Here is a 22,028-nt window from a genome sequence, read left to right as displayed (position 1 = left end):
AGAGGGTGATTGGGGTAGCTCCCTAATAAGATGAGCTCCTTGAGTTCATTCCTGCAACCTGTGCACCTGGAGAAAGGTTGTCTGCCCTCTCCCTCCTCCACAATGGTCAAAAGACACCAGACACAGGATAACTCCCCCGATACTCCTGTTCAAAAACGGCGAATGGGAGGCAGGAAGGAACCAGTGGTCCATGGTGATTCTAGAATCCAGTCAACAAGTTGTGAGCCCATTTCAAGTTCCTTGATTGCTTCTCTAGACCTGGGAATAATCTTCTTTGGTTCCCGACTCCTCCTCCAAACCCTTGGTTCTGCCTCCCCATAGACCTTCACTCTTCATAAAAGGTAACGCGACTTTCTTTGTTCTGTTTTCCTAACCCCAGTTCATAAAGATTTCTTCTATACTTTTCCTTTTTAAAAATTCTATTTATTTGCTTTTGGCTGCACTGGATCTTCATGGCATTGTGTGGGCTTTCTCTAGTTGCCCCGAGCTGCTCTTCATTGCAATGTGCGGGCTTCTTGCTGCAGTGGCTTCTCTTGGGGAGCGCCGGCTTCTCTTGGGGAGCACCGGCTTCTCTTGGGGAGCACCAACTCTAGGTGCCTGGGCTTCCGCAGTTGTGGCGTGCGGGCTCAGTGGTTGCGCTGCATGTAGCTGCTCTCCAGCATGTGGAATCATCTCAGACGAGGGATCGAACCCGAGTCTCCTGCATTAACAGCTGGATTGTTACCCACTGGACTGCCAGGGAAGTCCATCCTATGATTTCTTTTAAAAGTTAACATTTTTATGTTTCACCTTTTAGTTTTTGATTACTTTTGAGGTCATTTTTGAATAAAGTGTGAAGTATGGGTTTCTTGATTTTTTTGGCATCAGATCAGATCAGTTGCTCAGTTGTGTCCGACTCTTCGCGAATCCCATGAATCGCAGTGCACCAGGCCTCCCTGTCCATCACCAACTCCTGGAGTTCACTCAGACTCACGTCCATTGAGTCAGTGATGCCATCCAGCCATCTCATCCTCTGTCGTCCCCTTCTCCTCCTGCCCCCAATCCCTCCCAGCATCAGAGTCTTTTCCAATGAGTCAATTCTTCACATGAGGTGGCCAAAGTACTGGAGTTTCAGCTTTAGCATCATTCCTTCCAAAGAACACCCAGGACTGATCTCCTTTAGAATGGATTGGTTGGATCTCCTTGCAGTCCAAGGGACTCTCAAGAGTCTTCTCCAACACCACAGTTCAAAAGCATCAATTCTTCGGCGCTCAGCCTTCTTCACAGTCCAGCTCTCACATCCATACATGAGCACAGGAAAAAACATAGCCTTGACTAGATGAACCTTTGTTGGCAAAGTAATGTCTCTGCTTTTGAATATGCTATCTAGGTTGGTCATAACTTTCCTTCCAAGGAGTAAGCGTCTTTTAATTTCATGGCTGCAGTCACCATCTGCAGTGATTTTGGAGCCCAGAAAAATAAAGTCTGACACTGTTTCCCCATCTATTTCCAATGAAGTGGTGGGACCAGATGCCATGATCTTTGTTTTCTGAATGTTGAGCTTTAAGCCAACTTTTTCACTCTCCACTTTCACTTTCATCAAGAGGCTTTTGAGTTCCTCTTCACTTTCTGCCATAAGGGTGGTGTCATCTGCATATCTGAGGTCATTGATATTTCTCCCGGCAACCTTAATTCCAGCTTGTGTTTCTTCCAGTCCAGCGTTTCTCATGATACTCTGCATAGAAGTTAAATAAACAGGGTGACAATATACAGCCTTGACGTACTCCTTTTCCTATTTGGAACCAGTCTGTTGTTCTATGTCCATTTCTAACTTTTTGTCATACAAATGTCCAATTGTTCAGCACTGTTTTTTGTTTTTAAAGAAACTTTATTTTCCATGGACCTTTTTTTATTTTCTAAGAGTCTGAGGAAGAACAGCTTTCTTTGGGTTCCTGCTACAAGGAATATGAAGATATCTTCCTCTTTTACTTGTAGGACCTGAAGGGATGTGGACAAGGTGGAAGTTTTCCTTTGAGTTACCATGGGAACGTGGAACATTGCCTTGTGGACCCCTCCCTGGATGTCCTGGAAAGTCAGCACCTTTGTGGAAATTTGACAGAAGTGACCCTGTGCCAGTCCCCAGACCAGGCTTCCAGAGGCTTTGCACGCTTCCTCTCTCTGGAATGCTCTCCATACCCCGAGAACAAGCCCAGGTGAGGTTCCCAGGGAATGAAAGACCCTGGTGAAGACAGAGAATCCAGCTGTCCCAGCCACGGCCAACCTAGACCATTCAGCCATTGCTCAAATACTCGAGGAGATCCAGACAGGAGCAGCAGAGTGAAAACTGATTCAGACTTTCTGGGAGAATTCTGTCATACATGAGCCATGTTTATAATAGGCAGTTTGACCCAGTGATTACAATTCCAGTATCTTACTCTAAAGGAAATAATTTAACTAACGTACAAGGTTATTTTAGGAACATTTTTTTTTATAATAGCAAAAGTTTGAAACGCTACAGAGTGCCTCACTAATGTGATGATTAAATGAGGGTGCACATATACAGAATAATACTCTGAAACTTTTACAAATATACAGCTGATATGTAGGTGATACATATAGATGATAGAGCTCTAACAGGACTTCTCTATATCATATACTTTAGTCAACGAAGCACGTTAGAAAGCATGTATTTTACAGCATGAGTCTTTATTTATTTATTTGGCCACACTGTGTGGCTTGCAAGATCTTAGTTCCCCAACCAGGGATCGAACCCAGCTCCCCTGCAGTGGAAACTCAGAGTCCTAACCATCAGACCACCGGGGAATTCCCAGTATGGCCGTGTTTTTGAGTAAGACAGTCTGTAGCTATATTTCTGCATAGAAGAATGTCTGGAAGAATATGCATATAAATTATTAACAGTGGTTTCCTCTGGAAAGGTGTTACAGGTATGTTTCACTTTTCACAAGGTATCTTTGTGTATATGAATCTTTACAAATGAATGTCCATTTTAATAAATCAATCATCAAAATGACATAATTTCCATTTTGGAAAAATGTCAATATGTATATGGCTGTACTGCTAAGCTGCATGTGACCCTTGTAGTATCTGATTTTCCTGGATGTAACCCTCAGGGTGGTCCTTGGGGAGCTGCTGGTTTACAGGGCGGTGGGCTGTCCCTGCTCTCACCGGGGTGTCTTCATCTTCCCAGCAGATGATAACGTTGTGTGGACACGCCAGAGCTGAAGCCCAGGCAGCAGGCTGTATTTGCAAGAACAGTGGACTTGGCGTCAGAAGACCTGGGTTCAGGGTTAGTACTGGCTCCTCCTTTTCTGTTTTGGTTGTGCCCTGAAGCTCGTGCCATCTTAGCTCCCCACAGGATCGAACCTGTGCTCCTGCAGCGGAAGCGCCGAGTCTCCACCCCTGCACTGCCAGGCAAGTCCCTTGGCTCCTCCTTTTTGTTTCTTCTGCAGTAAAATCAGGCTGCATTCATCAAACAATATGCATTTATTGAGGATTACTGCATGCAGGCCTTGTGGCTAGGTGCTAGGGGCCCAAGCTCCTGCCCTGCTTTTCTTCCCAGTGGTGACAGGAGAGGCAATTCCTACATGAACAAAAGTACATAACAGGAAATGGAATTCCAGGCACTGAGCTGTGCTTTCAGTGGCTTCATTAAGCGGAAGAAGGGAGACTGGATCCATTATGAAGCAAGCGGAACAGTTCATTGGTAAAGAACTCAGGCTCACTAGCCAAACAGTCTGGGCTCATATTCTAGCTCCAGCAAGGTGGAGGGAAGCTTTTTCTTTTTTTAAAGTGGTAGATATTGTAAACATATTTTATTCAAATTTTAAATTTGTTTCTATGTATCTTTCTTATTTTTTAATAGTCTTATTTATTCATTTTTGGCTGCACTGGGTCTTGGTTGCGGCACTCAGGATCTTCATTGTGGTGAGAAGCTTTAGTTGTGGTGCAGGGCTTAGTTGCTCCTGGGCAAATGGGAGCTTAGTTTCCGGGCCAGGGATTGAACCCCTGTCCCCTACATTGGAAGGTGAATTCTTAACCACCGGACCACCAGGGAAGTCCCTAAGTTTTTTGTTAAAATTTTTAATTGAAATATATTAATAGTTGATTTACACTGTTGTATTACTTTCAGGCGTACAGCAAAATGACCAAGTTTTACTACGTATGCATTATATATATTATTAGATTCTTTTCCATTATAGGGGGGTGTTGCCTAACATTTCTTTGATTCAGTTTTTCTCCACCTGTAACACAGGAGCAGTAACTGTATGCAACTCTTGTGGTTGTTGTAAAGATTAAACACGTTACTGTGTATTACACATTTGGCACAGTGCCTGACACAGTAGCTGCTCAATAAACATTAGCTGTTGCTGTTATTACTTGCTACAGAGAACACGTTAGATCAGTTGCTGCTAAGGCGATGGCAGCCCACTCCAGTGCTCTTGCCTGGAAAATCCCACGGACGGAGGAGCCTGGTGGGCCGCGGTCCATGGGGTCGCTAAGAGTCGGACAGGACTGAGCGACTTCACTTTCACTTTTCACTTTCCTGCTTTGGAGAAGGAAATGGCAACGCATTCCAGTGTTCTTGCCTGGAGAATCCCAGACAGGGGAGCCTGGTGGGCTGCTGTCTATGGGGTTGCACAGAGTCGGACACAACTAACGCGACTTAGCAACACAAATGTGAGTAAGTTGAAACAGAGGGTTATCTGGTTATGACACATTTCCCTCCATTGTGGCTTCATTTATGTCATCTGACCAACTACGTCAGTGACTACCTACTGTTTATTTTTTCAAATTTATTTTATTGAAGTATAGTTGATTTCCAGTGTTGTGTTAACTTCTAGTGACTACCTACTCTTGCTGGTCCATGAACATTCTCCCAAGACTTTATGTGCCATTGGCAAGAATGATAGTCCCAGCTAGAGGAGGGGCTCTGAAAACAATTACTGGAAACTCCAGACCAGCTCACTGGGTCCATGTGGAGAAGCTAGAGCAGTCGGTTCCCTTGGTGGTGACTGTTTCTGCTTGTTATTTGAAGAGGTGTTGTGTTTGTCTTTTTGTTCCAGTCATGTATGGCTTCCATTCCCAAATTCTTCACATGGCCCAAGATGGCTGTTAGATTTCCAGTTGTTCTATTTACATTTGTATTTTCCTTAATGATTTCTCTAGTCTGGGTAAGTTAAGGAAATAAGTCCTTGTTTTGGGTATGTAAACTTTACAGATATTTTTGCCAATATATTGTCTTTTGTTCTCAAGCAGTTTTTCTCACGTGAAAAGAATTCTGCAGCTATCTTTTCTCAATTTGTTATACTATAGTGGGTCAAGAAAACTTTCTGGAAGAAGTGAATTTTTGTTTAAAACTCCAATGATCCAAGAATCCTACTCCTGGACACATATCTGGAGAAAACACTAATTTGAAAAGTTACATGTACCCCAATGTTAATAGCAGCACTATTCACAATAGCCAAGACATGGAAGCAACTTAAATGTCCATCAACAGGTGAATGGAGAAAAAGGCATGGTATATATATATATATATATATATCTATATATATACACACACACACAATAGAATATTACTCAGCTATTAAGTGTACCCTTGCCTGGAAAATCCCATGGATGGAGGAGCCTGGTGGGCTACAGTCCATGGGGTCGCAAAGAATCGGACACAACTGAGGGACTTCACTTTCACTTTTCACTTTCATGCACTGGAGAAGGAAATGGCAACCCACTCCAGTGTTCTTGCCTGGAGAATCCCAGGGATGGGGGAGCCTGGTGGGCTGCCATCTATGGGGTCTCACGGAATCGGACACGACTGAAGCGACTTAGCAGCAGCAGCAGCAGCAGCCATAAATGAAACAATGCCATTTGCAGCAACATCAATTGACCTAGAGGTGATCATACCCAGTGAAATAAGTCAGACAAAGACAAATATCATATGATATCACTTATATGTGGAATCTAAATATGATACAAATGAACCTATCTATGAAATAGAAACAGACTCAAAGACATAAAACATTTATGGTAACCAAAGGGAAAACGGGGTGGGAAAGGAATAAATTAGGAGTTCAGGGATAGTGGATACAAACTACTATATATAAAATAGACAAATATCCTGTACAGAGGAAACTAACACAACATTATAAAGCAACCACATGCCAATAAAAATTAATACAATAATAAATTAATAAATTTATTAATAAATTAACAAAAATAAATAAACAACTAGGTCCTACTGTGTAGCACAGGGAACAATATTCAATATACTGTAATAAACCATAATGGAAAGAATGCAAAAAAGAACATGTATATATATGTACAACTGAATCACCTGAAACTAACCCAGTGTTGTACATCAACTATGGTGGTTTAGTCGCTAAGTCGTGTCCGACTCTTGCGATCCCATGGACTGTAGCCCACCAGGCCTCTCTGTCCACGGGATTTTCCAGGCAAGAATACTGGAGTGGTTTGCCATTTCCTTCACCAATGGATCTTCCCAACCCAGGGATCGAACCTGGGTCTCCTGCACTGCAGGCAGATTCTTTACTGATTGAGCTACCAGGGAAGCCCTCCAAATAGACTATACTTCAGTTAAAAAAAAAACAATAATAACAAAACCCCCAATTCCATGGGCGAGAAGCTCAAGCCTGGTGAAGAGGCAGAGAGGAGTGGGGACATGTGTGCTCCCATCTTGGTCACGGTCTTGCTTCTTCTTGCAGCACATCTGTTCCATTCACCTCTTGCCACTAACTTACCTCCTTGGCCATGTCTGATCCCACACAGCTGGCCTGCTCTTGGTGCATCCTGGTTACTATGGTCTGATATCTGTGTCCCCTCAAATGCCTATGCTGAAATCCCAATGCCCAATGTGATGGTATGAGGATGTGGGGCCTTTGGGGGGGTGGTGCTTAGTTCATGAGGGTGGGGTCAGTGGTCTTATAAAGAGAGCACAGAGCTCCCCAGCCCCCTCTGCCACTTGAGGACACAATGAGAAGTCTGAAGCCTGCCAGAGGGTTCTCAGCAGAACCTGACTGTGCTGGCTCTTTGATCTTGGCCTTCCAGACTCCACAACTGTTAGAGATACATTTCCGTCATTTCTAAGCTCCCAGTCTGTAGTATTCTGTTCTAGCAGCCTGCACAGACTAGGACACAGGCCTGGACTACTCCTTTCAGCAGTAGCTCCTCTCTCCTGCAACTGGGCTGTCTCAAGGGTCTCCATTTTTTAGTCCAAAGTGAAACTTGGCTACAATGGCTTATCCAGTCACAGGTGGACTGGATAGGATGAAGTGGTAGTGGCTGAGGTTCAGTGATATGAAATAAGATGATGGCACCTCCCTGCTTGTAGCTGGACCCTCAGGTGGCAGGCCCCCATGAGGCAGGCCCCCAATGACTGACATGTGGCTCAGTATGTGCCCACTTCCCTGTCCTCACATCAATGAAGGGCTTCACACACACTCATACACAGACCAGCTGGCTCAGGCAATGTTATGCTGTGGTAACAAAATGGTTCCTGAAATCTCAGCAGTTGACAGCAAAGATTTTGTGCATGTGGCCAGCTCTGTCACACATTTCCTTAATCCAGGATCCAATTTGAAGGACAGCCTTGAACTGAGACACACTGCTCCCCTAGCAGGAGGGGGAGAAAGATGGTGGAACCACACGATGGCTCTTAGACTATGTTTGGACGTAGCATCTATTACATCTGTTCGGTCCACTGGCCAAAAGAATTCTGTGGCCAAGCCTGAGGTTCATATGGAGGGAACATATTCTTCCCATGGGAAGAGATGATATTTTGAACCAAATAAACATTCTCATCCCAGCCACTAGTAACATTAGTTCCATTTTTGCAGGTGAGAAGACTAAGGCTTAAAGAGGTCACTTGATCAAGGTCATAGATTTGAATTCAGCCCAGTCTGGCTTCAAAGTTTGGTCCTTTCTACCATGCAGTCTCCCGGCGGCGGTGGGGGGTGGCTATCTCTTTTTATACTGTGTGGGCACTTGGGATTGTAATTTATTTGGGGGCACAACCATGTCTCACCAGCCCCAGAAGCTTCTCCATGAAAATTTCTAGAACTGAACCACCTTTGAAAGCTTCCTGGAAGGATATGGGGCTAGAAAAGGGTCAGGCTTGGAGAACTGGCCCCATGAGAGCTGACTCTATTCCATTTAGTAATTTTTTAACTGTTGAATTATTTACCTGTGTTATGAGTTCCTAGATAGGGACCACCTATCAATCTTTTTGTTTTCGTGTGTGTGTGTGTGTGTGTTGGGGGAGGGTAAGATCCTCAAAGCTCTTTTCTAGGTAATTTTTAGAAACTTCCAGATTGCACTGGATATTTATATGCACAAAAATGATGAGTGCAGTGGAGAGTGTAACCCATCTAATTTTGCAGAAGAGCATCAACTCAACTTTAGATTTAGAAACCCAGCTGCAGCTCCGTGTGCCTCCATTGGGGGTGGGGGCAGAAGTTACAGTCAATACACAGAATACTTTGCTCTGTTTGTAGGTATCTGTGATCTCTCCTGCTTTCCGTGCAGTCTTACCCATTTCGGAGCCTCTGATTCCCAAGTGCATCGTGCTGTCTTGATAACACCAGATATGGTTGGATTGGCTAGGTTGACGTGTGTCCATCAGTGTAGGGATTAGGGTGAGGCCAGAGCTACGTCCAGGACACTCAACTGAAGGAGGCGCTTGCAGGAATCCGAGTACTCTTGCCCCACTCAAATCCTGGCCCGGGTGTCCACTGTGCATTTGTCATAACTCCAATGGGTGAAAACGCCCCGGGCGAGTTTACCTGGCTGCTTCTCCCCTCCCCTTCCAGACGCGCAGGAGAGCCCGGAGGACCTCCTAGCCCTGTTCCTCCGCTCGGCCAGCGAGGTCGATGTCCAGGTGACCGTGTACGTGTGTCCGGCCCAGGCTCGGTGCGGAAGACGGAGAGGAGTTGCGTGTGACCGGTGTTAGGCCGGGCGGGTCCATATCCGGGTGGACCCAGTGGGTGGGGCCGCTCCTCCCGCCAGGTCCCGAGGAGGGTGCGGGGGGTGGGGAGTAACGCGCGGAGATTCCCTTTCGCACCTTCCCATCGAGAGGGGGCGGCAGGGTGTGGATTCCGGGCGTGCCCACCCTGCGGATCGGCCTTGAGAGCGCCCCGAGCCCCGGGCCTGAGCGGCCCCGGGGACTGGAAAGCAGAGAAGGAAGACCTGGAGGAGGGCTGGCCGAACCGGCCACCCGCTCCGAACTTGCCAGGCAAACTAGTGCGGAGGGAGGGGCCGGGGCCGCGACGGGGGAGGGGCGGCCGCAGCTGCATCCAGCCCCTTTGGCTTCCTTCCAGCGCTCCTCGCCTCCTCCTCCTCTTCCTCCTGTATGAGTCAGGCGTTTCCCGGGGATTTGGAGCAGCCACGCGCGGCCCGGGCTCCCGGAGCTGTAGCCGCCGCCGCCGCGCCAGGAGCCCCAGCGCCGGGGCCGCCACCGCGGCGGGCCCCGCGTCCCGGGCGCGCACGGACCATGGAGAGGGCAGCCCAGGGCGCGGAAAGCGGCGGGGGTAGCAACAGCAGCAGCCGCAGCAGCAGCCGCGCCACCTCGGCGGGCTCCTCACCCTCCTGCTCTCTGGCTGGCCGGGGGGTCTCCGGCAGGTCGGCGGCCGCCGGGCTCGGAGGCGGGGGCAGCCGCAGCAGCCCGGGCTCGGTAGCCGCTAGCCCGTGCGGGGGCAGCGGCCGGCGGAGGGAGCCGGCGCTCGAGGGCGTGCTCAGCAAATACACCAACCTCCTCCAGGGCTGGCAGAACAGGTAACGCGCCTGCCGCCCGCCCCTCCCTGCGCGCTGCTCGGTGTGAGTGTGTGCGCGCGCGATCGCGCCGCCGGCAAGCTGGGGCGGCCTCGGCACCCGGGCCCATCACGCGTCCCCGCTCCCCTAGGTGCGCCGCGACCCCACCCCGGGCCCACATCGCAGTAGTGGGGAAGGAAGGAGAGCCTTGGCACCTGCAGGGACTGGAGCGACAGGCGAGCGCGCTGGTCCCCGGGCCCTGCAGGCTAGCGGCTTCCGGCACCCTTGGAGAAGGACTTAGAGTAGGGGGCAGAGGGGCGTGCGCGATGCCTGTACGTAAGAGCTGGCCCCATCACAGCAATTCTGTCTACATCCTAGTTCATTTAAAACTTTGTTGTTTAAAGACGGCACCACCCCCAGAAATCAGCCAGTTATCCTCGGCAGTTTCCGGGGCGCGCGCTAGCCCCCCGCCCAGTTGATGGCCGAGAGACACTGCGACGGAAGTTTAGTGTTGTTTTTTCTTTGACACTCTCTCCCCTTTCGAAATGGGCAGTTCGCTGTTTAAGTTATTTTCTCCCTTAAGGTGTTTCCTGAAGTTCCCTGCTCACTCTGCTCTCCCAGTTGGGACACGTGGAAGGAGGGGTGCCAGGGCAAGGGGTCGCGGTGTGTGTGGACCGAGGTAGTAAGGAACACTTGAAAGGAGCAGATGGGGCACAGCATTTATGTGTAGATGTGTGTGTGTGTGTGTGTGTGTGTGTGTGTGTGTGTGTATAGTTTTTCAAAAACAAGTCAAAAATACCAATATCCATGCAAGGAGAATGGGACTTTTTGGAGAGTTTGTTGATGAGATCTGTGTCAGGTCCTTAATAGCCCTTGAATATGAGGTCTTGTGGTTCTTAAGGATGCTTGCGAGATTTTAATCACATCCCGGGAGCTATTGCTTATCTCTGCTAGTTACTAGAGTACTTGGCGGTCTCTCTCCGTGTAAGTTTCAGATTGTTTCCAGCTGAAACTGCAGGCAGTTATTTACGTGAAGCTCTACTAGGAGAAAGTGTTAGTGGATCAGTTTTGTCTGGACTCTTTGCTACCCCACGGACTGTAGCCCGCCACGCTTCTCTTTCCATGAACTTCTTCAGACAAGAATACTGGAGTGGGTAGCCATTTCCTTCTCCAGAGGATCTTCCCGACCCAGGGGTTGTACCAGGGTCTCCTGCGTTGCAGGTGGAGAAGGGTGACTTCCTAAGGAAGGAAACTGAGTTGATATTGTAGGCAGAGAACTTTCCCCAGAGTTTCCTTGGAGATCTACTACTGTGTTAGTGGAAGCTGCACCTTAACTTTTGAATCCTTTTATTTCCCAAAATAGCCCCAGTGTCAATTCTTGAAAGCTGAAAAGGGAATAGGTAGAGTGCCAAAGAGGAGACAGATGAGAGGACTGAATCTGATTTCAGGTTCTGGTAATTGCCTTGTTAATGGCACCTGGCTGTGCCTTGCTTGTGTAGCATTTGGTTTGTGTGTTGGACAATCACCTTTAATTCCTTCCCCCCCCACCCCCCGGAAGTGATTTATGAGGCCAACAGAGCTTTTACCCTGGATTAGTTACTTCACTTGGGGATGGCATTTTACCTGCAGTGTATATTAAAGGATTTGTTCTTTGGAGTGGATTTAGGGGAAATTGGAGTAACTCATGCTTTTGTGTAATTAAATCCTCTGGAGTATTTAGGTTGAAGGCCAGATTGCGAAGAGGCAAAATTTATAACAATAATAATACTAATAACAGCAACAACAACATATACTTGATTGCAGGCTACACAGGTGAAATGTACTGTGTATACTGCTGAAGTCTCATCTTTATTGAATTTGTTTACTGTGGGTTATAGCTGGCTGCCACTGTTTGTTCTTACCACAGTAGACGCATTGGTCTCAAAGCCTACCGTTGCCTTCAAAAGCATCGTCTCTTCCTAGTGGTCAGGGTCTCAGCGTTGGGGTTTGTTTCCAGCTGTGGCTGAGGGTGCATCAGTGATCCGGAGAACGTCTGTGATGGCTGTGCCTGCACGCTTCTCCCTCCTCAAGGGGTCTTAGAAGGGAGGATCTGGACCAGTGAAAAGGAACAGGGAAGAGAACAAAGATGGAAACTTTGAAAAATATTCACATATCATTCACTTATTCAGGAACTATTTTATGGAGGCCCTACTATGTGCCAGACACTGGGTCAGCTACTTTGGAGCTCCTGCTGTGTGCAAAACACATAGGCATCTTTTCATCACGTAGTGGAGGGGGGCACAGGATTCAAAAGTGGAAGGAAACCTCACCACCCACCCCCCAGGGGAAACGCCTTGGTGTGAGTAGTTGAGCTGAGTCAAGCTCCCTGCATTTGGGGGCCTCATGGCATGTTCCTTTGCGGGTTTTTTTTTTTTTTTCCAAATTGTCTGCAGTTAATGATGGATCTCCAGCCACAAAGTCCTTGGTGAGGCTGCTGTCTGTTGATAACACACCAGCCACCCACCAACAGTTTTTACTCTGGTGTCTGCTTGCACATCCCCAAGTTGTTGTAAAGCTTATATTTTAACATTCAGTATCATATTCTGCTTTAATTTATTTGTAGTGCTCTTACCCTCATCTGCACGTCCTGAGGAAGGCATTGTGGCCAGAACACAAGACGGGTGACATAAAGAGGGATGGCAGGAGGGAAAGCTACACGTGTGAGACTCGCCTGGGAGCGCACGTCCAGGACAGTTGGTGCTCTCATTGGCTGAGAGGGTGCCACGTAATCAGAGTGGGGTGGGGAATCCCCAGGAAGGAGTTTCTTTTCTTTTTTTTTTAATTTAAATTTATTTACTTTATTTATTTATTTTAATTGGAGGCTAATTACTTAACAATATTGTATTGGTTCTGCCACACATCAACATGAATCCACCACAGGCGTACACGTGTTCTCCATCCTAAACCCCCCTCCCACCTCCCTCCCCATACTATCCCTCTGAGTCATCCCAGTGCACCAGCCCCAAGCATCCTGGCGATTTGTTTCTTGTATGATATTATACATGTTTCAATGCCATTCCCCCAAATCATCCCACCCCCTCCCTCTCCCTCAGAGTCCAAAAGACTGTTCTATACATCTGTGTCTCTTTTGCTGTCTCACATACAGGGTTATCGTTACCACCTTTCTAAATTCCATGTATATGCATTAGTATACTGTATTGGTGTTTTTCTTTCTGGCTTATTTCACTCTGTATAATTGGCTCCAGTTTCATCCACCTCATTAGAACTGATTCAAATGTATCCTTTTTAATGGCTGAGTAATACTCCATTGTGTATATGTACCACAGCTTTCTTATCCATTCATCTGCTAATGGACATCTAGGTTGCTCCCATGTCCTGGCTTTTATAAACAGTGCTGCGATGAACATTGGGGTACACGTGTCCCTTTCAATTCTGGTTTCCTCAGTGTGTATGCCCAGCAGTGGCATTGCTGGGTCGTATGGCAGTTCTATTTCCAGTTTTTTTGAGGAATCTCCACACTGTTCTCCATAGTGGCTGTACTACTTTGCGTTCCCACCAACGGTATAAGAGGGTTCCCTTTTCTCCACACCCTCTCCAGCATTTATTGTTTGTAGGCTTTTTGATAGCAGCCATTCTGACTGGCGTGAAATGGTACCTTATTGTGGTTTTGATTTGCATTTCTCTGATAATGAGTGATGTTGAGTATCTTTTCATGTGTTTGTTAGCCATCTGTATGTCTTCTTTGCAGAAATGTCTGTTTAGTATTGAAAGCATTTTCCCTAAAGTCAGGAACAATACAAGGGTGCCCACTTTCACCACTACTATTCAACATAGTTTTGGAAGTTTTGGCCACAGCAATCAGAGCAGAAAAAGAAATAAAAGGAATCCAAATTGGAAAAAAAGAAGTAAAACTCTCACTATTTGCAGATGACATGATCCTCTACATAGAAAACCCTAAAGACTCCACCAGAAAATTACTAGAGCTAATCAAGGAATATAGTAAAGTTGCAGGATATAAAATCAACACACAGAAATCCCTTTCATTCCTATACACTAATAATGAGAAAATAGAGAAATTAAGGAAACAATTCCATTCACCATTGCAACGAGAAGAATAAAATACTTAGGAATATATCTACCTAAAGAAACTAAAGACCTATATATAGAAAACTATAAAACACTGGTGAAAGAAATCAAAGAGGACACTAATAGATGGAGAAATATACCATGTTCATGGATCGGAAGAATAAATATAGTGAAAATTGGTATATTACCCAAAGCAATCTATAGATTCAATGCAATCCCTATCAAGCTACCAACAGTATTTTTCACAGAGCTAGAACAAATAATTGCACAATTTGTATGGAAATACAAAAAACCTCGAATAGCCAAAGCAATCTTGAGAAAGAAGAATGGAACTGGAGGAATCAACCTGCCTGACTTCAGGCTCTACTACAAAGCCACAGTCATCAAGACAGTATGGTACTGGCACAAAGACAGAAATATTGATCAATGGAACAAAAGAGAAAGCCCAGAGATAAATCCATGCACTTATGGATGCCTTATCTTTGACAAAGGAGGAAAGAATATACAATGGAGAAAGGACAATCTCTTTAACAAGTGGTGCTGGGAAAACTGGTCAACCACTTGAAAAAGAATGAAACTAGAACACTTTCTAACACCATACACAAAAATAAACTCAAAATGGATTAAGGATCTAAACGTAAGACCAGAAACTGTAAAACTCTTAGAGGAGAACATAGGCAAAACACTCTCCAACATAAATCACAGCAGGATTCTCTACGACTCACCTCCCAGAATATTGGAAATAAAAGCAAAAATAAACAAATGGGACCTAATTAAAATTAAAAGCTTCTGCACAACAAAGGAAACTCTAAGCAAGATGAAAAGACAGCCTTCAGAATGGGAGAAAATAATAACAAATGAAGCAACTGACAAAGAACTAACCTCAAAAATATACAAGCAATTCCTGCAGCTCAATTCCAGAAAAATAAATGACCCAATCAAAAAATGGGCCAAAGGAAGGAGTTTCTATAATGCATTAGTATAGTTCTTTAAAGAAAATATTTCAGACATTATAGCATGGTAGAGATTTGTAGGATGGCATTAAAAAGTGCATGTATTCTAACTTGCTTCAGTCATGTCTGACTCTGTGCAACCCCATGGACTGTAGCCCCACTAGGCTCCTCTGTCCATGGGATTCTCCAGGCAAGAATACTGGAGTGGGTTGCCATGCCCTGCTCCAGGGGATCTTTCTGACTCAGAGATCAAATCCTTGTCTCACACCTCCTGCATTGGCAGGTGGGTTCCTTACCATGAGCACCACCTGGGAAGCCCCATTAAAGTGTAAATACCTCTAACAAATGAACACAGTTTCAGAAGGAGGTAGGTGCTCATAGATTAAACATATATTTAGGGAATTTGCTGGTGGTCCAGTGGTTTGGATTCCATGCTTCCACTGCTGCGGGCCTGGGTTCGATTCCGGTTTGGGAAATTAGGATCCCACAAGCAACAGGGCATGGCACATATACATTTATGAAAGTGTGAAAGTGTTAGTCATGTCCAACTCTTTGTGATCCCATGAGCTCCTTTGCCCGCCAGGCTTCTCTGTCCATGGGATTTCCCAGGCAAGAATACTGCGGTGGGTTGCCATTTCCTTCTCACATATATATGGTATATATATCATATATATATATATATACACACACACACACATGTATACATATATATATATATATATAAAGATGGTGAAATAAAGGCATGTATTTGTGGAAATTTGTGTGGATCTAATGTCTTTGCTGATATTCACATTTTAATCTAGTGCACGATCTTTTCACCCACTTTTTGAGTTTCATATGGAGTGAGTGTACCAGGGGGAGAGTAAACCCCAGAGACTGGGGAGAGTCAGGCAGATGCCATATCACATGTGGCCTTGTAGGCAGGGGAAGGATTGAAGACTGTTACAGTTTGACAGAAGGATTTTAGGCAGGGAGGTGACCCGGTCTGTGACTTTCAAGAGCTCACTCTGGCTCCTGTGTGGAGATGAGATTTTCAGGAGCAGATCAGGAAGCAGAGAGGAGCGCAGCATGGCGGTCCAGGCAAGAGATGCTGGGCGCTTGGATGTTGGGGACAAGGGAGATGCAGAAAGGGACAGCTTTGGAGTGGGGAGGAGGGACATTGCTGATGGGTTGGATGCTGAGGTGAGAGAGCAAGAGGGGCCAAGGATAGCTTAAACTTTTTTTTAAAATTGAAATATAGTTGATTTACAGTGTTGTGTTAGTTTCAGGTGTACAGCAAAGTGATTCAGTTTTACATATGTATATATATATTTTTTTAATGTTCTCTTCTTGAGTATGTAGGCTGGGAGGTGAGGCATCCTTTATGGATCCCAGGGTCACAGGGGACGCACCTGCCTGTGGGTAGGATGGGGGACACCCAAGAGTTCTGTTTGCTTGTGTTCAGTTTGAGAAGGGTAGATCTAGCAAGGATACAGTATGGACTCGCATTTGCCCTAAGGCTGAGTTTAGTCTTTGGCCAGAACGGAACTGCTTTGGGGTTGGTTTTAGCTTCTAGTGTTTTAGGGGAAATAATTTCTCATTAGATCTGGGAAGTGATATTTAAATATTTGAGGGTTTTCATCGCCATTCAGTTTTTGATATTTGGAGGAAATAAGACTGCACATGTGGAGCCAGCCTCTAATTCATACTTGGGTGATTGGCGAGGTTGTGAGAACTCAGGAAAACACTGAAAGGCAAATCTTGACTAGGATGAAGCGGACAAGTGCTGGCATATGAAAACCTCAGGCCAGTGGACACGCATTTGGACAGTTTGAGCAGTGCGGACTCTGGGTCAAGCCCTGACCTCGGTACGGAGCACACCTGTTGCCTTGGGCCAGTTCTGTAATTGCCCTGGGCTTCCGCTTTCCCGCTTGCTTAAATGTTGAAGATGGTGTAACCTCTGCTCTTTTCCTTAGTTCAGTGTGGGGATTAAATGAAGACCCTGATGTGTAAGGGGCTGAGGATAGTTCAGGATCTCGAGAAGGAGCTGTTTTTGGATCTTCAGGTTGCCCCTACTTCAGCGGAGCCTTTCCTGTCCATAAAACTCTTGGTCTCTTTTTTGAATGCTGTGATGGCTCTGGGGTCCCATTAGCATAATTATCACAGAGTTCTTTGCAGAGAAGATGATGGGTTCTTTGAGGGGCAAGAGGTCATTTAGAACTTGGAACCAGGCATTTAGGTTTCTGTCGGAAGAGACTTCCTTCCTCCTCCAGCCTCTAAACCCCATCTCCCTTTCATGCTTTTTCTCCTCCTTAACCCTCACCACCAGCTGACATGCTCTGTATTTTGCTCTTTTGTCTTTCTGCACTAGGTATTAACTCCCTGAGGACAGAGAGTAATTTTGCCTGTCTTGTTCACTGCTGTGTCCCTAGAGTCTAGAATAGGACATGGCATATAATAAGGGTTCAGTAAGTATTACCAAATGAGTTAGCGAGTAAATGAATGACAGAAAAGACAAGCCAGGATTTAGTTCTATTTTGGCCAGCGTTTACCACTGTTCTTGCAATTCTTAATTCTCTACCAGCTTAAAGCCTCGTCCTTGAGTTAGTATGTTTATAGTTTGCCCTCTTCTCTGCAACATGTCATCAGCAGACATGCCCATCCTGACCTCAGATCCACCACCACCCACCCAAGGTGGACCTTTAGGAACCAGATATCCAGGGCTTGCTTTTCACTTGATCTGTATTAACATACTTTGAGAAGACAGTGTGTAGCCTCTGGCATGATTTCCCAGGGTTTTGGGGCCACTTGGCCCATTTAGCAAAGTCAGTAGGGGCATATATTGACTTCAAAAGTAATACTGCATTAAAATGAATGCTTTTTGAGAATTCCAATAGTTTTAGAGACAGTTGGTGGTGATACCAGGGTTGAAAATCACTGTTCTGGTTTAATGGTCTCATCTCCTTGTGCTCTGAAGGATTTGCACATCTTGCTGTCTGGGTTGTCAGATTGTTCTGAGGCCCCACTCACATTGTTTAGGGACTTTAGATGGCTTCATTGACAATAATTATAAAAGATGATTGCTCAGATCACAAAGCTGCTTATTATATCTATGTATTATATTGTAATATATACAACTATATATGTATAAAATATATAATAATATATGCATAGCATAGTATCCTATATAATGTATACAAGGGGAAGAGGGCATGAGAGGATGAGATGGCCGGATGGCATCACTAATGTAGTGGACATGAACTTGGGCAAACTCCACGAGATGGTGAGGGACAGGGAGGCCTGGCGTGCTGCAGTCCATGGGGCTGCAAAGAGTCCGCCACAACTGGTGATGACCACATTACATTGTATATGATTTGTACTATACACATACATGTATATAATACATTATATATGGTATATGTAATGTATGCCATATGTTAATCACCCCCTGTGGGATTGGCTGTCCTCTCACCCCTGCCTTACTTAAAGTGAACATGTATTTGATATTTATACCCAATGGGCTTCCCTGGTGGCTCAGATGGTAAATAATTTGCCTGCAGTGCAGGAGACCCAGGTTTGATCTCTGGCTCAGAAAGAGCCCCTGGAGGAAGGTGTGGCAGCCCACTCCAGTATTCTTGCCTGGAAAATTCCATGGGCAGAGGAGCCTGGCAGGCTACAGTCTATGGAGTCCCAGAGTCGAACACAACTGAGTGACTAACACACACACACATGCACATGCGTGTGCATGCTTGCACACACACCCTGAATGGTTAGCATGATTTTCCTTCTCTTTTTTCCCATTATTTTTTCCCCCTAAGGTGAACGTGCATCCATTTTGCAGTTTGAAAATGTTATCGAGGAAAAGGAAAGCTGCCCATACCTTTCCACATAATCTCTGAATAACTGAATTTTTGAGGGTAAATTTGAAGTCTTATATATTCGTTCAGAAAAATACACAACTCATAAAAATACATAGTTCAGTGAATTTTCACGCACAACCAGATCAAGAAAAAGCAGCCCCTTCATCCCATCCCTTACTGTCATCCCCGGCCCCTGTAGGTGCCACTATTCTGACTCCCAATACCATATATTAGTTAGGCCTATTTTTTAATTTCATATTGTGATGTGATCTTTTATGTCTGGCTTCTTAGCCCCATTCATGTTATGGTCTGTTTATTTCCACTGCTGTTTGGTATTCCGTTGTATGAATGTACAGAATATATTTGTACCTATTGTAGACTGACATTTGAGTCCCTCCCAGTTTGGGGCTCATATGAATAGTTTTGGGAAATACACGCATACCTGTCTGTGGGTGGGTACCTAGGTGTGGAGGTGTTACAGATGTCCCACTCACGAGAGGCATCCAGAGAGATTTCCAGAGTGGTTGTGTCTGTTCGTATGCCACCAGAAATGTGAGCGAGTTCTAGGTGCTCCACAGACGTGTCCATACTTGACATTGTCTGTTCTCATCGTAGCCAATCTGGTGGGTGTGTGGCGGTATCTCCTTGTGGTTTTAATTTGCCCTTTCTGATGGCTAACGAAGTTATTAGCTTTCTAATATCTGCTTTTTTTCTTATTAAATTGTGGAATTTCCTGTGTATTCCGGGTCTGAGTTCACTGATAGGTTTCTGCACACGTGGGCACAGGTGTTCTATATACAGAGAAAGCAGCTTCTTTCATGCCGTGGTTTGCAAGTTCCTCTCTTAGTAGTGTCTTGATAAACACAAATTCTAAATTTTAACATAGTCACATTGTCAATGTTTTCCCTTTACGTTGGGTTCTTTTTGAGCCCTGTTAAGGAAATCGTTACCTGTCCCATGGTCATGAGATGGTCTGTGATGTTTTCCTTTTTTAAAATATTTATTTTTATCTGTGTATTTGGCAGTGCTGGGTCTCAGTTGCAGCACGTGGGGTCTTCTGTCTTCGCTGTGGCATGCAGACTCGCTAGTTGCTGCGTGTAAACTCTTCAGTGGCAGCTTGCAGGGTCTAGTTCCCTGGCCAGGGATTGAACCCGGGTCCCCTGTGTTGGGCGCATGGAGTCTTATCCACTGGACCACTAGGGAAGTCTCTATGACATTTTGTTTTAAGAAACAAGCTTTCATTAATTTTAAAATAATAAATTAATTTCTCAGACGTTGAAGTTGATATTGGGGGAATGTGGACTGCTGGCAGAAGCAATATGACTTTAAGGCTTCCAGTCTGTGTTAGTTTTCTTATGGCTCTTATAAAAAATGACCACAAACTTGGTGACTTAAAACAATAGAAATGTATTTTTTCATGGTTCTGGAGGCCAGAAGTCTGAGGTTAGTTTCACTGGATGGAAGTCAGGGTGTTGGCAAGGCTGTGCTCCCACCGGATACTCTCAGGGAAAATTCTTCTTGCTTCTTCCAGCTTCTGGTGACTGCCAGCATTCCTTGGCTCGTAACTGCATCACTCCCATTTCTGCCTGTGTCTTTGTGTTTCCTTCTCCTCTCTGTGTGTCAAATCTCCCTCTGCCTCCCTGTTAGAAGGACTCCTATGAATGTGTTTGGGGTCTGCTTAGAGAATCCCTTCATCTCAAGATCCTTAAGTTAATCAGTCTGCCATTAGGATTTCCCAGGTGGCTCTAATGGGAAAGAACCCACCTGCCAGTGCAGGAGACATAAGAGACAAGGGTTTGACCCCTGGGTCAGGAAGATCCCCTGGAGGAGTGCATGGCAACCCACTCCAGTATTCTTGCCTGGAGAATCCCATGGACAGAGGAGCCTTCCAGGCTAGGGTCCTTAGGGTCGCAAAGAGTCAGACACAACTGAAGCAACTTAGCATGTGCCAAAATTTATACTTTGCCGTATAAATTAACAGTCATAGGTTCCAGGAATTAGGATGTGAACATCTTGGGGGTGGGGAATGGCATTCCTGCAGTCACGAGTCCAGAGTGGTTCTTAAGCTCTTTGGCTCCCTTCTCTGTCCACCTTGCCTACCTTCCACTGGTTGCCATAGCGACAGCCATCTCTTTCAGGGAAGGGCACAGGCTGTTGTCATGAGTGTAAGTGGGCTTGTTAGGCCAGATTGGTGGGCTCATTCATCTCTGTCTGCCTGGACAGAGCTCTCGGGCAAGTATTAAGTAGGTAATATTGTGTGGAAAATTGTTTCTAATGCCCATGAGTAAACCTAATTTCCTTTAACGGGCCAATCGGAGTTTCTTTGGGGTTTCTTTAAATACTAATTGAGCAATTAGTTTTGGAAGGATACATGTAATAATCTGTGCTTTCCATTTTATCATCAGAATGACTCATTAGTCCAAAGTCTTGTTTTTCAAGTCATAATAAACATACAGTACGATTATCTTAGATGTTCCATTTGAATTTTGATACTTGTTTATAGCATATAACCACTGCTTCAAAAGGTACAGAACATTACCATCCCCTCAGGAAGGTTCCTTGTGCTTCTTTCCAGTCCATTCCCCTTCCCTTGCAATCTGTTTCTGATTTTTATCACCATGAATTCGTTTTGTCTCTTTGGGCTTTATGTATCAGTGGGTGGAACCATTAGAGCTTATCCTTTTCGGAGTCTGGTCTGTTTAACTCAGAAAGATCTGAGTTTGGTCCTCTTTGCTGCCGCATCAGTCATTTATACTGGATTTCTTTCTGTTGTTGAGTTGTAGTGTACTTGTGAATATACCACAGTTTGCTTATCCGTATACTCATAGGTGGATGTTTGGGTGGTTTCCAGTTTTTGGCTGTTACAAACCAAGCTGCTGTTCGTGTACAAGTCTGTGTGTGGACGTGAGCTTCATTTCTCTTGGGTCAGTACTGGGACTGGAATCGCAGGATCCTAGGAGAGGTACGTGTAGAAACTTAGAATGGCCGGACTGTTCTCCACCCCCACTATCAGTGTATAAGTGAGTGGGTCACTCCCCGTCCTGGACACCTTCTGTGATGCCTCTTGGGAACTTTTGGAACCTGAGACTGCCTCCTTCTCCTGGAATCACCTTGCTTCTGAGGGGACAGCCTGCAGGACCACAGGCTGGTGACATGCTTAGACCCCCTTGCCAGTCCAGCTTTCCCTCGTTTTTGCTGCATGACCTTGGCAATTCGCTTACCTCTGTGGAGCCTGGTTTCCTCCTCTGTGCATGATGCCAGCCTTGTAGCGTTGCTGTGAGCTCCTGCAGGCATCAGGCCCAGCATCAGGCCTGGCATACAATAGTTTATTTTCTAGGAGTCCAGTATTGTAGGGGGCTTCCCTGGTGGCTCAGAGAGTAAAGAATCTGCC

General features: G+C 45.6%; 1 protein-coding gene across 1 annotated transcript in view; it reads left to right on the top strand.

Moving 5' to 3' along the window:
- Positions 1 to 9,415: 9,415 nt before the first annotated feature.
- OSBPL10 (oxysterol binding protein like 10) overlaps positions 9,416 to 22,028 on the top strand; it is a 333,676-nt gene continuing 321,063 nt past the window's right edge. Inside the window, exon 1 of the mRNA XM_055558423.1 lies at positions 9,416 to 9,783. Coding sequence (XP_055414398.1) covers positions 9,503 to 9,783 — 281 coding nt within the window. The 5' untranslated portion in view covers positions 9,416 to 9,502. The remainder of the gene's footprint in view (positions 9,784 to 22,028) is intronic.

The sequence above is a fragment of the Bubalus kerabau genome, chromosome 20 (genome assembly GCF_029407905.1).
Source record: "Bubalus kerabau isolate K-KA32 ecotype Philippines breed swamp buffalo chromosome 20, PCC_UOA_SB_1v2, whole genome shotgun sequence".
Classification (NCBI taxonomy): Eukaryota; Metazoa; Chordata; class Mammalia; order Artiodactyla; family Bovidae; genus Bubalus; species Bubalus kerabau.
This window is presented reverse-complemented; position numbering and strand designations above follow the sequence as displayed.